Source organism: Vulpes lagopus, chromosome 18 (genome assembly GCF_018345385.1).
Source record: "Vulpes lagopus strain Blue_001 chromosome 18, ASM1834538v1, whole genome shotgun sequence".
NCBI lineage: Eukaryota > Metazoa > Chordata > Mammalia > Carnivora > Canidae > Vulpes > Vulpes lagopus.
The window spans coordinates 15,616,817-15,631,885 of record NC_054841.1 but is presented as its reverse complement, the minus strand read 5'-3'; the positions used below and the strand labels follow the sequence as shown (position 1 = coordinate 15,631,885).

At 51.5% G+C, this 15,069-nt stretch overlaps 1 protein-coding gene across 2 annotated transcripts; it reads left to right on the top strand.

The window, feature by feature from the left end:
• The first annotated feature begins 192 nt into the window (after nucleotides 1–192).
• On the top strand, nucleotides 193–13,165 carry CCN5 (cellular communication network factor 5). Of its 2 annotated transcripts, none has more exons than XM_041733416.1 (5): nucleotides 193–503; nucleotides 670–762; nucleotides 4,815–5,031; nucleotides 10,118–10,372; nucleotides 12,141–13,165. In XM_041733416.1, exons 2-5 carry the CDS (start codon nucleotides 703–705, stop codon nucleotides 12,359–12,361), a joined length of 753 nt encoding a protein of 250 aa, XP_041589350.1. In that variant the 5' UTR covers nucleotides 193–503; nucleotides 670–702; the 3' UTR covers nucleotides 12,362–13,165. The 2 variants fall into 2 exon arrangements, with proteins under 2 accessions (XP_041589350.1, XP_041589351.1); XM_041733417.1 differs by having other exon boundaries at nucleotides 648–762.
• The last annotated feature ends 1,904 nt before the right edge of the window (nucleotides 13,166–15,069 follow it).

The window sequence follows — 15,069 nt, the reverse complement described above, 5'->3', positions numbered from 1 at the left end:
AGTGCCAGCACACAGTAGGTCCAACCTGCACGGGCCCATCACCATGGGCCACCTTCCAGAGCCCAGGGAAGCAGGCCGGAGGGAGGCCCCTTGTTGCCAAAAGCAAACAGGCCGCCCAGGGAAGTTTTGCTCTGGGTCACACCCGCCTCTGGGTGGCTGCCAATCTTCCTGCCAGAAACCACAGGCCCAGCCGAAACTGCCCAGAGTCCGGGCCACGGGGCTTCGGAGGACGTGGGTCAGCGCTGCACACGGGCTATTTGCTGAGCTCTTCCTGGGTCCGCAGCCCCCCCAGGGCTCGGGCAGGGGTCTGGGGGCAGGGCCACAGCAGCAGCAGCAGCTCCGAAGGCCCCCTTGGGCTGGGAGGAGCTAGAGAGGCCCCTGCCAGCCTGTCACAGGCTCTTGGCACTGGCTCTGGCTTTCACACACGCAAACACAGACACACGCACACGCACACACTCACACTGGCAGGCACCCGCTTGGTGGCCTCCACGTCTCATCTTCAGGTAAATGGGCTCATCAGTGGGAGCATGAGGATGGAGAGAAGAGAAGGAATGTAGAGACCAGCGTGTGTGTGTGTGTGTGTGTGTGTGTGTGTATTTGTGTGTGTGTGTGCCTGGGAGTGACCTCACAGCCTCCGGAACATAAAGACTTACAGGTCCTGCCTCCCAGGCTCAAAGCTGGCTCCGTGGGGGACACAGTGACATGAGAGGCACACCACAGACCCTCCTTCTGGCCTTCTCCCTCCTCTGCCTCCTCTCAAAGGTAAGGGCTCCCGGGGCCCCAGGACGTCCTGCTGACTTCCTCGGTGTGGTGGGGGAGGTGTGAAATCCCGGCCAAGGATCCCCTGGGGGAATTCCTGCAGGTCCCTCAAGGTGGGCACAACCCAGCTTCCCCCCTGGTACCCAGACACTTGCCTCTGGCCAGCTCTGCTATGTGACCCCAGGCAAGTCCCTCCTCCTCCCTAAGCCTCACCTGCTTCCTCAGCTAAAGGGGCATAATGATCACGAGGCACTTTGGCAATTCAGCAGAAGTGCTCGGTGCAGGACCTGGGACATGGCAGGTGTTCAAAGAAGAGGGCCATGGCTATTAGCAGTCCCCAGGGCCCTTCTAAGCTGACGTGGGCGTCCTCACTATAAATGGGGAGACACAACATACAACCTGCTTTGCCTAACTCAGAGCCAGGACTTGAAGGGATGTTGGTGTCTCACTGATTGTAAAGTTCATACTGCAAGGGCATTAATGCTCTTGGCAGTGAGTGACCTGCAGACCCTGGCTGAAGTGGGACAGGGAGTCACCTCGTGGAATAATGATCTCCTCTTATGGAACATTTTCCAAAAGGTTTGTGAAATAGCTACCTTGCCTAACATATCCAATGACCTCCTAAGGAATTACTATTCCCTGTTTTTGGTCAAGCTCAGAGAGGGCAATAATTCCTAAGGAATTATTATTCCCTGTTTTTGGTCAAGGGCTCAGAGAGGGCAAGCAACTTGCCTAAAATCACACAGCAAAGAAACATCAAAGTAACAGAGGAGGTGGAGCCCAGGATCGGCTTGGGGTGGTGTGTGGTGGGGGAAGGGACCCTTCTATTTGCACCTCTCCTGCCCTGTCTCTTCCCCTACCTGGATCAAGGCCACAACTGCTGAGCCCTGTCATTCCCTCAGCAAATGCTGAGTTCCTGATGCCACGGAGATCGGCCCCAGCACAAGCCATGATCTCACTGTAGGTTCATGCTGCCTTGAGGAGCACGGCCGGAGCTTTCTCTTGTGGGTCCTGAGCAGTAGTGGGGGCAAGGCTGAGAACCTTGCTGGCAACCCGACCCCACTGTTTCTTCTCCCGAAGGGGCTGAGCAAAACGTGATGCCCGAGCAGGTGGCTTGGGGAGTTGGAGCAGGGGATTTGGGGTTCCGGGCCCAGGCTTAAATGAAAGACTGAAATGAAGCCATCCTGGACCCACTGTCCACCCCTCCCTTCTTCCCCGTCCCAGGGAGCCAGGCAGCATCCTGCACAGAACTCAGGGACTTAGTCATCGTGAAGGTGGAAAGCCACAACAATCCTCAGAGAGAGGACTCCAAGTCTTCCAGCAGGCAGTGGGCTCCTGGGCTCAGGCCTGTGAACAGATGCAGGTGGCAGAGACCTGGAAATGGACAAAGTCACAGTGACCAAGAGCTAGCCAGGAGCTCATTTAATCCCTGTCACAATTATAAGACAGGTGATCTCCACCCCATTTTACCGAGAAGGAAGTGGCTCCCTCCCCACGAGGCAGTTAAGCCTTATATTGAAGGTCACACAGCTCATCAGTGATACAACTTGGATTTCAACCCTTCCCTAGAATATTCCATGTCCAGGGCTCTTCCCTGTGGTGGCTGCAGCAAAGGTCTGGGGAAACCACATGTATCGGGTGATTAGGAAGGGCCTGGAGATCGAGGGAGTTCAGAGAGGGCCTCTCTCTCCTTGGCTGTGCTCCCTCGACCTGTCTCTGTCCCTCCTGAACAAATCGGTAAACTGAGGCAGAGGCAAAGCTGGCAACAGAGCTGCCCAGGGACAAGAAGTAGGTGTGGTAATAAAAGCCTGGTTCTTGGATTCATATGAATCTGAATTCTGGTTCTGACTCTACCTTTTATCGGTGATGTCACTACACTGTTTTAAGCATCTGTTTCCTTGTCTTTACAGTGGGCACAAAGCTGGTACCTCCTCTTATAGGGTTAGACAACATGTAACAGCTCACGGCTTGCCCGCGGTAAATGTTAGCCACAATCATCAATATCATTAGTGGCCCCTCCTGGGTATCAGGACCTGCACACCTGGCCCCAGCCATGCTCGCCCTGTAGAGAGCCCAGAGTGGGAACCTGGGTACAAAGCAGAAAGCCTGTGGCCTGGCACCCCTGCTTTCAGGTGGGAGGGACCCGAGAGCCAATTCTGGTCAGAGTTCCTATTTCCCACTAACCAAGGGAACCCAACCTCTGGTTTGAAAGGGAACCCCAGTGGCTCAGTGGTTGAGCATCTGCCTTTGGCTCAGGTTGTGATCCGGGGGTCCTGGGATCGAGTCTCTATCAGGCTACCCATAGGGAGCCTGCTTCTCCCTCTGCCTATATCTCTGCCTCTCTCTCTCTGTGTCTCTCATGAATAAATAAATACAATCTTAAAAAAGAAAAGGAACCCCAAAGTCCAGCCGATTGCTCCTCAGGTCCATTCCATGAGAACCATTTCTGGATTTATTAAAATACAGAATTAGGTTCCTATAGAGAGGCCCAAGATGCCACTGTAGACTTTCAGGCTATGCTGCTGCTGGTGGTCCAGACCAGGCTTTGAGGGGCAAGGCTAGGCCATCTTCTCTAGAATCTCTTCAGTATCACCCAGTCTCTGGCTTGGAACTCCTGCAGAGATGGCAACTCGCTCTCCAGTGAGGCTCCAGGCACTGAGCACCCACTTGCCTCATTGCCAGTGTTGTCTTAGGCTGGAGCCCCCTCCCCTGCCAGGGCTGGTCGGCCAGTTTGGGGCGGCCCCTGGTGGCCAGGGTGCAAGCTGCAGGCCACTGAATGTAGGTTTGCAGGACTAGGGGGTCCTAAGGGTGGGACAAAGTGGGGACCAGGGTGAAGGGCTCATTGCCTGCTTTGGGGCCACATACAAGTTAGGAGGTTATGTATTCCATTTTTGTAAACTTCAAGTCTTCCATTCTCCAAATAAAACCCTCTCTGGTCCTCCAAGGATCCTACTGACCTAAAGGTTGGTCTGTCACTGAAGGGGCCACTGGGAGCATCTTGAGTGATGTCTGCCTCTGGGTCCCCACCTTCAAATCAAATGGACATATGGGGAGACCATGGCATCTGGTTTCTGGTTTGGTTGTTTCTCTGTGCTGAGTGGGGAGGAGCAACCAGGGTAGTTGGGTCGATGCCTTGACCCTGTCCCTGGGAGGGGTCCCTGGCTCAGGCTTTTCTCTATTCCAGGATCCTTAAGGAAGTTCCCAGCTCTACAGCTAACACACTGTGACTTTTGGCAAGACCCTTTCTCTCTCTGGAGCTCAGTTTCCCCCACCTCACCCGGGCAGGGGAACGGGGGTTAATACTGGAGCAGACATGCTCCAAACCTAGCTGTGCACCAGAAGTCCCTGGACAGTCCGATAAAAATACAGATTCCAGGGCCCTGTCTCTGGAAGTCCTATTTGGCAAATCCCAGGGGAGGCTCGGGGATCGGTATTTTACCAAGTCTCCTGGCTGATTTGATATGTATCCAGAAATATGTTCTGGATTATTCCAAAGACCAAAAACATCTATGATACTATTTGATTGATTTAGCTGTCAAGATAAATATTCGCAGTCTACATGCTAGAAAATGTACCGTAGCTTGTCATTATAATCCTTGCTTTTGTTGCTTTTGCCTTTCTGAAAGCTTCTAGAGGGCAGGGCCTAATCATTCATCGTAATTTCCAGTGGTGATCATCATAGCTGAATGCACTGAACATCTACGGCATCTAGGCTGTGTGCTCAGGGTTTAATATGTACCATTTTATGTACTCCTGGAAACAATCCTCTGAGTTAAATATTACTTTTGCTCCCTTTTTACAGATGAAGAAACTGAGGCTTGGAGAGCTTAAGCAACTTGCCCAAGGCCACTCAGCTAATAAGGAGCAGAGTTAGGATGGGCTCTCTAGTCCAAAGTCCTTGCTCCTGACCACAATGCCACACTGCCTCTTAGGGAGGAGAGTCACCAGATGGCCAGGGTTCAAGGCCAGGTCTGTGTGACCCTGGGGCCCAAGTGTGGACCGCTCACTGCCCACCTTGAATGACCATGGCTGAGTGACATGCTCTGTCTCTGCAGGTGTGTGCTCAGCTGTGCCCAACGCCGTGTGCCTGCCCCTGGCCACCACCCCGATGTCCACCGGGGGTGCCCCTGGTGCTGGATGGCTGTAGCTGCTGCCGGGTGTGTGCGCGGCGGCTGGGGGAGCCCTGTGACCACCTCCACGTCTGCGACCCCAGCCAGGGTCTGGTTTGCCAGCCCAGGGCGGGCCCTGGTGGCCGAGGGGCCGTGTGCCTCTGTAAGCAGGTTTGCGGGACTCACGTGGGTATGTTTGGGAGGGTCAAGGCTGAGGGATCCCAAGCTGAAGAGGAGCTCTTCTCTCTCTACCTCCTCACTTCAGGTACACCAGCCCAGCCATTCCAGCCAAACCTGGGGATCCTGGTTTCCCTAGGCCCTCCCTCTGCTCCTCCCCTTCGACCACACCCACCACCTGAATGGATATCCCCCCCCACCCCCATTCCTACCTGCCCAAATCACAACCAACTGTCAAAGCCAAGCTCAAACACTCGTCCTCCCAGATTCTTCAAACCAGGAATCACTATCCTTTCTCAGGATCTTCACAACACTTCTGAGAAGATAAAAAATGCAACCATTTATTTAGGACACAGAGTATTATGTGTCAGGCAGTATGCTGAAACTTACTGCATGATCCTCCCATAAATCACATAATCCTCACAGTGATCCTATGAGCTATGTCCTTTCAGACTCACTTTGTAGGTGAGTAAACTGAGGCTCAGTAATATTAACTGGCACAGCTTGGGACCAGGTCACACAGTTTCTGAAGCAACATTTCATTCTGTCTTCTTCCTGGATTGGGAGCCCCTGGACCATGGTTTGAATCCTGAGTTTGCCATTTACTAATGACCTTGAGCGTGTGACATCTCCCACCATTCCAAGCTTTGGTGCCCTCTGATGCCTTAGATCAGAGTTTTTCAATTTTGCCGTTTGGCTCAGATACTTCTTTGCTATAATTCTTCATGGCAGTGTGTGGGGGGGGGAGATGCTGTCCTGTACATGGCAAGACATTCAGCAGCATCCCTGGTCTCTGCTCACTGGATGCCAGTAGCCTGTCCCCCACCTTCAAGTCGTGACAATCTGTTTTAGACATCGCCAAATGTCCCCTGGGGTACAAAATCATCTCCAATAGAGAACCACTTCTTTAGAGAAACAGAAAAACATGAGGGCATTTTTTTAAAAAATAAGTCTTGTAGAGCAATCTACCTCTATCATCTATTTGCATGCATCACTTTAAAAAATGAACAAGAGAGAGAAGGGCTCATGAGTCACCGATAATGAGTCCACTTATAGAAAAAAACAAGGTTGGAAAAAACCCAACAAGACTAATAGACATGAAGTTATCAATACTAAATCCTTGTTAAATGCTTTTTTTTTTAAGATCAAGGGAGTATAATCATGAGAAAATAGTGCTTTGTTTTATGAACTCAGATGATTGCTAATAAAAATGTAGCTAAAGGAAAAATGAGATAAGTAACACTCAGCTTACCAGGCTGTTGTTTTAATTAGCCAGGACACATGTAAAGCGTTTGGCAGAGTTTCACTTATTGAACACTTGCATAGCATTTACTGTGTGCCAGGCTCTAAGGGTTTCACAAATATCACCTCATTTAATCTCACAACAACCATATGAGGTTGGTACTAATGTCATCTGCATTTTATAAATGGTAGAGAGAGAGGAGAGAGAGAGGGGGGTGGGGGGTGGCACACAGAGAGGTTAGGCAACTTGCCCAAGGTCACACAGCTTATAAGTGGCTGAGCTGGGATTTGAACTCAGGGAGCTGGCTTCACAATCTTCATTTCCATCATTCTACTGCCTGACACTCAGCATTTGATTAGTACATATTGGCTGCTGTTGCCCCTGAGTCTAATAAGGGGCTTTTCTTATTCCACCTTGATCCAGACTTCAAACAGCGGGAGGTAAAAAATGTACTTGGTCTTTGCTTCTTCCTACAACTCCCAGCCCTGGTCAGGCAATGTAGTGGGTGCTTATGAGCCAAATCTGGAGGCTGATGAACCCCACAGGTGAGCCCGCACAGAGGCAGAGTCTAGGTCTTGGCTCTGGAGGGAATACGCTGTCCCAAACGCTCCTCTCAATTCCTAGGACAGACCTCTGACAGCGGACTCCAAGCTGTGCCTGTCCACTGTCAGCTCCAGATACCCTCCCCCACCCCAAGCGTGCAGCCTCCCCAGCTCAGCCCAGGGCATCTCCACCCTTCCTGGCGCTTGACGTCTCACGTTTTGCACACCCCACATACGGCCCACCAGCAAAGTCTTCACGATACTCTAAAACCTGACATTCTGGTCCCTTCTCAAGCCATCCACTGCTACCAGCCTGGTCTGACCCTCATCCTCACGTGCTGGGTGTTGCAGCAGCCCCGAAATGGCCTCCCTGCCTCTGTCCTTGCCCCCTACTCTGTTCCCAACACAGCACCCCAGGGCCCCTTTCAATACACATCAGATCCCATCCCTCCTTGTCCTCAAGGTCTCCAACAGCTTCCCACAACCTCTGAGTAAAAGCCAGTCCTCTCAGTGGCTACAAGGCCGCACGGGTCCTGCTCCTGTTTTCTTTCTGACCCCATCCAACTCCCTTCCTCCTTCCTACTCAATGCTTCGACCACACTGGCTTATTTCTTTCCTTAAATACCTCAGCAGGGGTGGGGTGGAGTGGGGTGTCCCACCTCAGGGCCTTTGCACTGGCTCTTTGCTCTACCAGCATTCTTTCCCCCAAATATATACATGGCAAGGTCCTGCATCTTCTTCCCATCTGTACTCAAATACCACCTTCCCCGATCACCACATTCAACACCTCTCTCCTGAACCTTGCCCTCCATTATTCTCGCTGTAATCACCACTGGACGTCACAGACTCCACTTATTTCCACTAGAGCAGAAGCTCCAAAGGGGGCAGGATTTACGCCTGTTTTAGTCACTGTTGTATCACAAGTCCCTGGAACAGTGCCTGGTGCCCAGTAGGCACCCAGTAAATAACAGCTGGCTGAATGATTGATAGAAACAGCTCTGGAGAGGGTAGCAGTAACAGGCACCATTCAGTAAGCACATCCTGTGGGCAACCCCTTGACACGTGATTTCATTTTACCCTTAATGAGGTAGGTCTTACTATTAAACTGATTTTGCAGATAAAGGAACTGGGGTTCAGAGGGGTGAAGTCACCTGCCTAAGGTCACATGGTATGCAAGTGGCTAAAGGTAAAAAAAAAAAAATCCTCTGTTATTCCTTTTCCTGTAAGGGACTCTCAGAGGGAAAGAGGGATGCAGAAATCACCAGATGAGAGGACTGGGCTCTGAAGTTGAGGGAAGTTGCTGGACAAGGGGGCATTGGAAGGGCCTGGAAGGAGAAGTAGAGTTTTGGCAACTATATGTGTACATGGTGCAGATAGGGAGGTGGACTGAAGGGTATGTTTGAAGGTGCCTCCTGGCATTTGGGACCATGTACAAACATGTGCACAGACCCCAGGGTGGGGAGTGGCTGCCCAGGAATCATTAGTCCCACCCGCAGCCAGCTTCGAGCTGGAGGACCAGGAGAGGTGCCAGGAAACCTTGCTAAAATTATCACCCCTCCGGCTGCCTTTCCCAAATAATCCCTCTGTTTACCAGGTCATCCCAGAGACCAGGAGGCCCCAGGGCTATGGCACCAGGAGTCTGGTGGGGGACCTCTAGGGATTAAGGTTTCCAGGAAACCAGCAGCACATGATCCAGGCCAAAAGGTCAGGGATTTGGAGCCAAAGGGCTATAGCCTGGAAGAAAGAGGGAGACAGTTGTCACTGGTCCCTGGAACAACCACCACTCACTCCTATTAACTGAGCATCCGCTATGTTCCAGGCTTGGGTGAAATGCTTTAAGTACACTAGTTCATTTAATCTTCTGGTGGCCCTGAGAGCAGGGTACAGCAGCTCAGAGAGATGCAGTAACTTGGCCCAGGTCCCACAGTTAGCAAGTGGGTACAGAGGCTGGCACCCACATCTGTGCAGTTCCCAAATTCCTGCATGGGCCTACTGGAGTTTTTTCTTTGAAGACCTGGGAAAACCTGCCTTCCAGTAAATCCTTCCTCAGACCCCACTGAACTGCCACCCATGTCTCCAGGACCTCCAGATTCCTCCTTGCAGTGCACTTTCCCAGCAGCTCACTTGTGCCTCTCCACAGTATTTCATTCTGTTTTGGAGATGGTGGCTTTCACATCTGTCACCTGCCTGGCCCTCCATCTCTTAGGACAAGGGTTGGGTCTTCGTCCTGTCTAGGAACCCAGCGGTTGGCACACAGGAGGGGCACTGTACATATCTCCAGAGCGATAAGAAATCAGAACTCTTTTATTAGTGTCTCTCATGTGCTTGGCCTGGCACGAGGCATTCATTCCAAGGGCATTTGCTGAGGGTCTGTGGGTCCCCTCCATGCTCTGAGCCAGTACAGGGCAGAGTGGGGGGAGGGCACCAGTATGAACACTCTCAGCCCTCGCCCCCCAAGGAGTGCTTGTCCAGTGGAGGAAGTGGGAATAATGCCCCTATCTTGAAGGGTGCATTTGAAGTGTGTTTCTTGAGCACCTACCATATGCCTTGCACCATGCTAGATGTTCTGTACATATTATCTCATGTACCTGAAGGTGCTGAGCTGTTCTCATCATTGCCATTGTTAAGGTGACTCAGAGAAGGTAGGTGACTTATCCGAAGTCACAAAGCCAGCAAGGTAAGCCCTGGCCAGACAGTGATGACTACAACATAGCAGATGCACACTGTAGGCTTGTTGCATGTACTCTCAGTGTGTATTTAAGTTATATATTATTAATATATAGTAATTATATTAATAGTAACAAGAGAACAGCTGGGATCTATTGGAGGTTTCTTTTATGTTGGATTCATTACATAAATCATTTCATTTAGTCTCTACCACAACCCTGTGAAATAAGTGCAGTTAGAACTCATTTTGCAGACAAGGAAACTGAGGCAAGAAGTGAAGTCGCTTAGCCAAGCTCCATAGCTAATAAAAAGCAGAAAAATTAAATAAAATTAAATAAAAAAAAAAAAAAGCAGAGCAGGAGCTCCAACCAAGCCAGTGGTCCCACAACCCCTGTATTGGGATGCGGTATGTCACTGTCTTCCCACGGGCGCCAGGGCAGGTTGGCAGTAGGGATGGGGTGCGCATCGCAGGCTGGAGCCCCTCGGCAGTGCTCAGACGCCTGTAAGGGCCCTGGTCTCCCGGCAGGTCTGGGCCAGCTCTGCAGAGAGACCTGGCTGGCACGGTCTTGCTCAGGGAAAAGTTGGGGGTCACAGACGGGGGTCCGGTTTCTCCTCCGCAGGGGGAGACGATGAAGGGAGCTGTGAGGTGAACGGCCGCGTGTACCGGGACGGGGAGACCTTCCAGCCCCACTGCAGGATCCGCTGCCACTGTGAGGACGGCGGCTTCACCTGTGTGCCGCTGTGCAGTGAGGACGTCCGGCTGCCCAGCTGGGACTGCCCGCATCCCCGGAGGGTTGAGGTCCCCGGCAGGTGCTGCCCTGAGTGGGTGTGCGACCGGGGAGGGGAGCTGGGGACCCAGCCCCTCCCAGCCCAAGGTGAGCGCGGGCCGGCCCAGGCCAGGGGCGGGGCCACCTGGGGCGGGGCGGGGCCACCTGGGGGCGGAGCCACCTGGGGCGGGGCGGGGGCGGGGCTTCGTGCGACACACCTGGACCTGTCAAAGCGCAGGTTTCCCTGACAGCAGCTGGGAGGGGCTGGTGGCTGAGGAGACAGGGAAAGCCCAGTGGGGAGTCACAAGACCTCTTTCAAACTGACAAAACGAGAAGGATATAATTTTAAATCATAAATAATGGAAAACAAAAACTGGTGGCAGAGCGGGGAAGGGAAAGGAGGACTGGGATACTTGAACGGTCGCATTTCATAACAGAGGTATATTATTATGATGTATGCTATTAATCTATTTCTAATATATCGCTATGTCTTAATAATATATTTACATAAATATTATATAATATTGTTAATATGTCATTCTTTGGGCTTATCCAAAGAGGAACTTAAAACTGAACCAGGTGAGGTGGTTGTCTCTAGGATGTGGGCTTAGAGGTGGGCAGAGGCAGAAGAAAGACAGCTCATGCTGTAAACTCTTTAGTTTTAGAGATTTTGTTACTGTTACATCACTGGGGTATCGTTATTAGATGAATGTGATCTTTTAAAAGAAAGGCATCTGAAAAGAAGGCATTGGTCCATTAATGATGGTGCCACATGAGAGTAGAACATCGTGGGTTCAGCATGAAGTCTGCCTGGGTTCTAAGCCCAGCCTCACTATTTCCTAGATGTGTGACTCTGAGAAAGTTGCTCGCCTTCTCTGTGCCTCAGTTCCTCCCACTGTAGGATGAGAGTAAGGGTATCTACCTTGCAGAGCTGCTGTGAGGACCAGATGAGTAAATACAAGAAAAGCAGTCACGGCAGTGGCTCGCACGCAGCGCTCCATCCACGGTGGCTGTCATTATCCCTATGATGGAATGGGACATATCCACTTAAATACAGAGGAGAATGCCAGTGAGTTCATCTTATGTATAAAAAAGCAGGATAGGACACTGTAGTTGCAATTTGATTTCCATTATGCGTGTACGTATGTGTGCATGCCCACTGCACACAGGTGCATACCACGCAGCCTTTATCAACCTCAGCATGAGTGACGGTTGAGCTGGGTGATGCTCTGTAGTGTGAGAGCTGGCCTGGGCACCGGAGGATATTTAGCAGCATCCCTGCTGGGTTCCAGTACCCCCACTCCCAGTCATGACCACCAGAATGCCTCTAGACATTGCCAAATGTTCCTGGGGGGAGGGACAAAGTCGCCCCCAGTTGAGAACCATTTGGTTGATAAGGACCAGAAGAGAGGACACCAAAATATTAACAGAGCATAATAAGATGTGAGGAGGAGGGAAAGCTAGATCGTGAACCCCTCCTCTTGTTCCAGGTACAGGCTTAGAAAGTCTAGCATCTTTGCCACTGGGTCACAGCATCACTCTACACTGGCCACGACCTCCTTCCTGGAAGATGCCATGGGGTGCAGAAATGAGAAACCCACCATTACTGGGGTCATCATGATGGTCATCATGGCCAACACCACGATAGTTGCCTAGTAACCAACACAAATGAGGTGCTTTGGGTAGCAGCACCATTCTAAGTATGTCCCCTCCATTATTTTATTCAGCCCTGACATCAACCATTAGAAAATTTACATAGGAAGAAACTGAGGTCCAGAGAGGTTAAGCAACGTGACAAAGATGGCACCGCCAGCAGCTGGCTTGATTTGGCTGCCAAGTCCTGACCTCACAGTGCTGACCTCCCTTTCTTCCCCAGGACCCCAGTTTTCTGGCCTTGCCGCTCCCCCACCTCCTGGAGTCCCCTGCCCAGAATGGAGCACAGCCTGGGGCCCCTGTTCAACCACCTGCGGGCTGGGCGTGGCCACTCGGGTATCCAACCAGAACCTCCTCTGCCGACTGGAGACCCAGCGCCGCCTGTGCCTGCCCAGGCCCTGTCCACCTGCAAGGGGCCGCAGCCCACGGAACAGTACCTTTTAGAGCAGGGCTGGGAATAGGGAGGCTCAGTGCCCACCCTCCCCAGCAGGCAACCCCGTGCTTGGGCCCTGAGCAGACGGCAGATGGCCCCTCCCCACGCCCTTGGCTGGGGCAATGGTATCCTGGCCCCGGAAGACAAGAATGTTCACAAGCCGTCTGGTCCATCTGGACCCTGACATAGAGTCGGGATGTATGCCCCAGTCTCCCTTCCTCTACCTCACAGCCTAGGGGCTGGCCAAGGTGTCCCGGGTCTTCTGGTTCATTCCTGGCCTCCACACAGCCTTTATCAAACATGCGCATGGGCAAGCTTTCCAGCAGTTAGGGCAACCAGCTGTCCTTTAATCAGTAGGCCAAGGCAGGTGCTGGGCTGGACTGGCTGTCTTTCTGGGGGTGTGGTGAAGAGGGGCACACAGATATTCTGAATCTCCTGCTCCCTTTCCTGGAGTGATGGAAGAACATCCCCGAATATGTGCCTATGCCAGAGCCTGTAGGTCAGGCTTATGCTGTAGAAAGCCCTCCCCATCCTGGGCGGAATTCACAGGCTGCATTCTTTGTGAAAATCACGAGGTGAAATCACAGTTTTGAAGAAAGTCAGAAAACAAGCCTGAGAGTGATTTGTTAAACCCAGCTTGTATTAATAAGAATGAACCTTTCTCAAGCACCTGCCATGTGCCAGGCACTGAGCTAGACACTTTATATATAGGTTGGTGCTTTGCGACATTTAAGACCAGAGGAAAGTAGGGGAGAATTAAGGATAACCCCTGGGGACTGGGGAACGTGGCTCAAAATAAACCAACCCAAGTGTGACATTCTGTCTGAAGTCTCATGTTTTATTATATTTTTTAAACCCTACATATAAATTTTCCATCCTCCTCTGTGATCTACACGTGTGTGTTTAAAAATAACAACTGTGTTCCCATCAGACTCCAACCAGGAAATTAGAGAACATGCTCCATATTTAAACAGGATTTCTTACTAAACTAATGTTATTGAGGCATGGTTTACACGCAGTGAAACACGCGGGCCTTAATATACTGCTTACCCGGTCTTTGCAAACATGCACACCTGTGTAATCAACACCTCAATCAAGGTACAGAACATTTCCAGAATCTCAGGAAGTTTCCTGTGGCCCCTTCCTGGTCATCCCCTCCACCCCTGAAGGCAACCACTGTTCTGAGTTTTACCACCATAGATGATGGGATAGCTGCCAGTTCTCGAACCTCTCCTCAGTAGAATCACGCAGTAGGTATTCGCCTATGAATAGCTTCTTTCACTCGGTACCAGCTGTTGGGATGGAGGGTTTGAGGGAGAGCCCAGAAGCTGGGGCCCGCCAGGGCAAGATGGCATCAGAGCAGGGCTGTCTTCTGGGAGCGGATTCAGCTTTGTAGACCTAACAAAATGCCGATAGAAATGGGGAGGTAGACCTGGCTTCCCCCAGTTTCTGGTAGTTCCTCCTATTGGTCAAACCCACTGGGAAGGTGAGAAATGAGGGAGCCCAGGAGCTTGGGGCCCTGAGATAGGAAGCAGAGCAGGAGAAGGGGTGACCCCAGCTCACAGGATGCACACGACCTGACCCTCAGAACACCTGCCTCCAGCACTTTGCTCCAGTACCACCTCCTCCAAAAACCCCAGATCGAGAATCACCGGCAGCGGCTGAGCCACCCAATCTCTACAAACAGAACTAACTTCAGTTCACAGAGGAGGAGACTGCTTGGAAAGGGGACATGTCCAAAAGCTGGTCTGCAGCTGCGGGGAGGTGTTAGCTCACGCCAAGCTTACCTGATTCAAACCTGGGTTGATGGTCTCTCCCAGGTTGAGGGTTTCAGTAAGTCAGGCTCCCCAAGGGTAAACTCTGAACACATTGCTGGGAAAAGTTCAGGTAATGTCTCTAGAGACGGTGACAATGACTGTGACAACAGACTTGCATTGAATGATTCCTGCATGTGGGGCCTTTGCTGCCAGGGGCTTTACCCGCCATTGCATGTTTCTCTTGGGACATCCCTAAAGGAAAGTGCAACTGATGTTCTCATTCTAGGGATGGGTAAACTAAGACTCAGAGCAATGAATGAGTTGTCCTAGGGGTGTGGTGCTGGACCCCTGGGCTGGCTGGCTGCAAGGCCTGTCACCTCACTACCAAGTAGCTAGGAACAGAGCCGTACAGAGTGTATATGTGAGGTATCTAGACAATAGGTGTAAGGAGGTCATCTCTATACAATAGGTGCTCAATAAAGACTTATTGCATAAATAATAAAAGAGCTAACATATTGAGCTCTAACCACATACAAGACTCTGTTCCAAGCATCTTCCATGTAATCACTCACTCGACCCCATAATAACCATTTGAAGTATAACTATGCCCATTTCCCAGACAGAGAAACTGAGATATGGCAAATTAAGGAAATAGCCTAAGTTCACAGAGTTCCCAGTTGGCAGAACCAGGATTCAAACCCAGAGAGTCCTGCTTCAGGGCCCATGCCCTTGGCCACCAGGCTCCCCTGAGTGCGGTTGCTGCAGCATTCAGGGGTAGGGCACGACAGCCTGGACAGGTGGCTGTGGGAACGGGAAAGAGGGAACGGATGGGGGAATAAACATAGCCCAATGTTGCCTGTGAGATCTGGTTTGAAGGATGGATGCGAAGAGCAGGAGAACTACCCCACACATCCCTGGGCTTTGTGCTGAAGGATGGAAGGATGGACGGGCCACACGGGCAG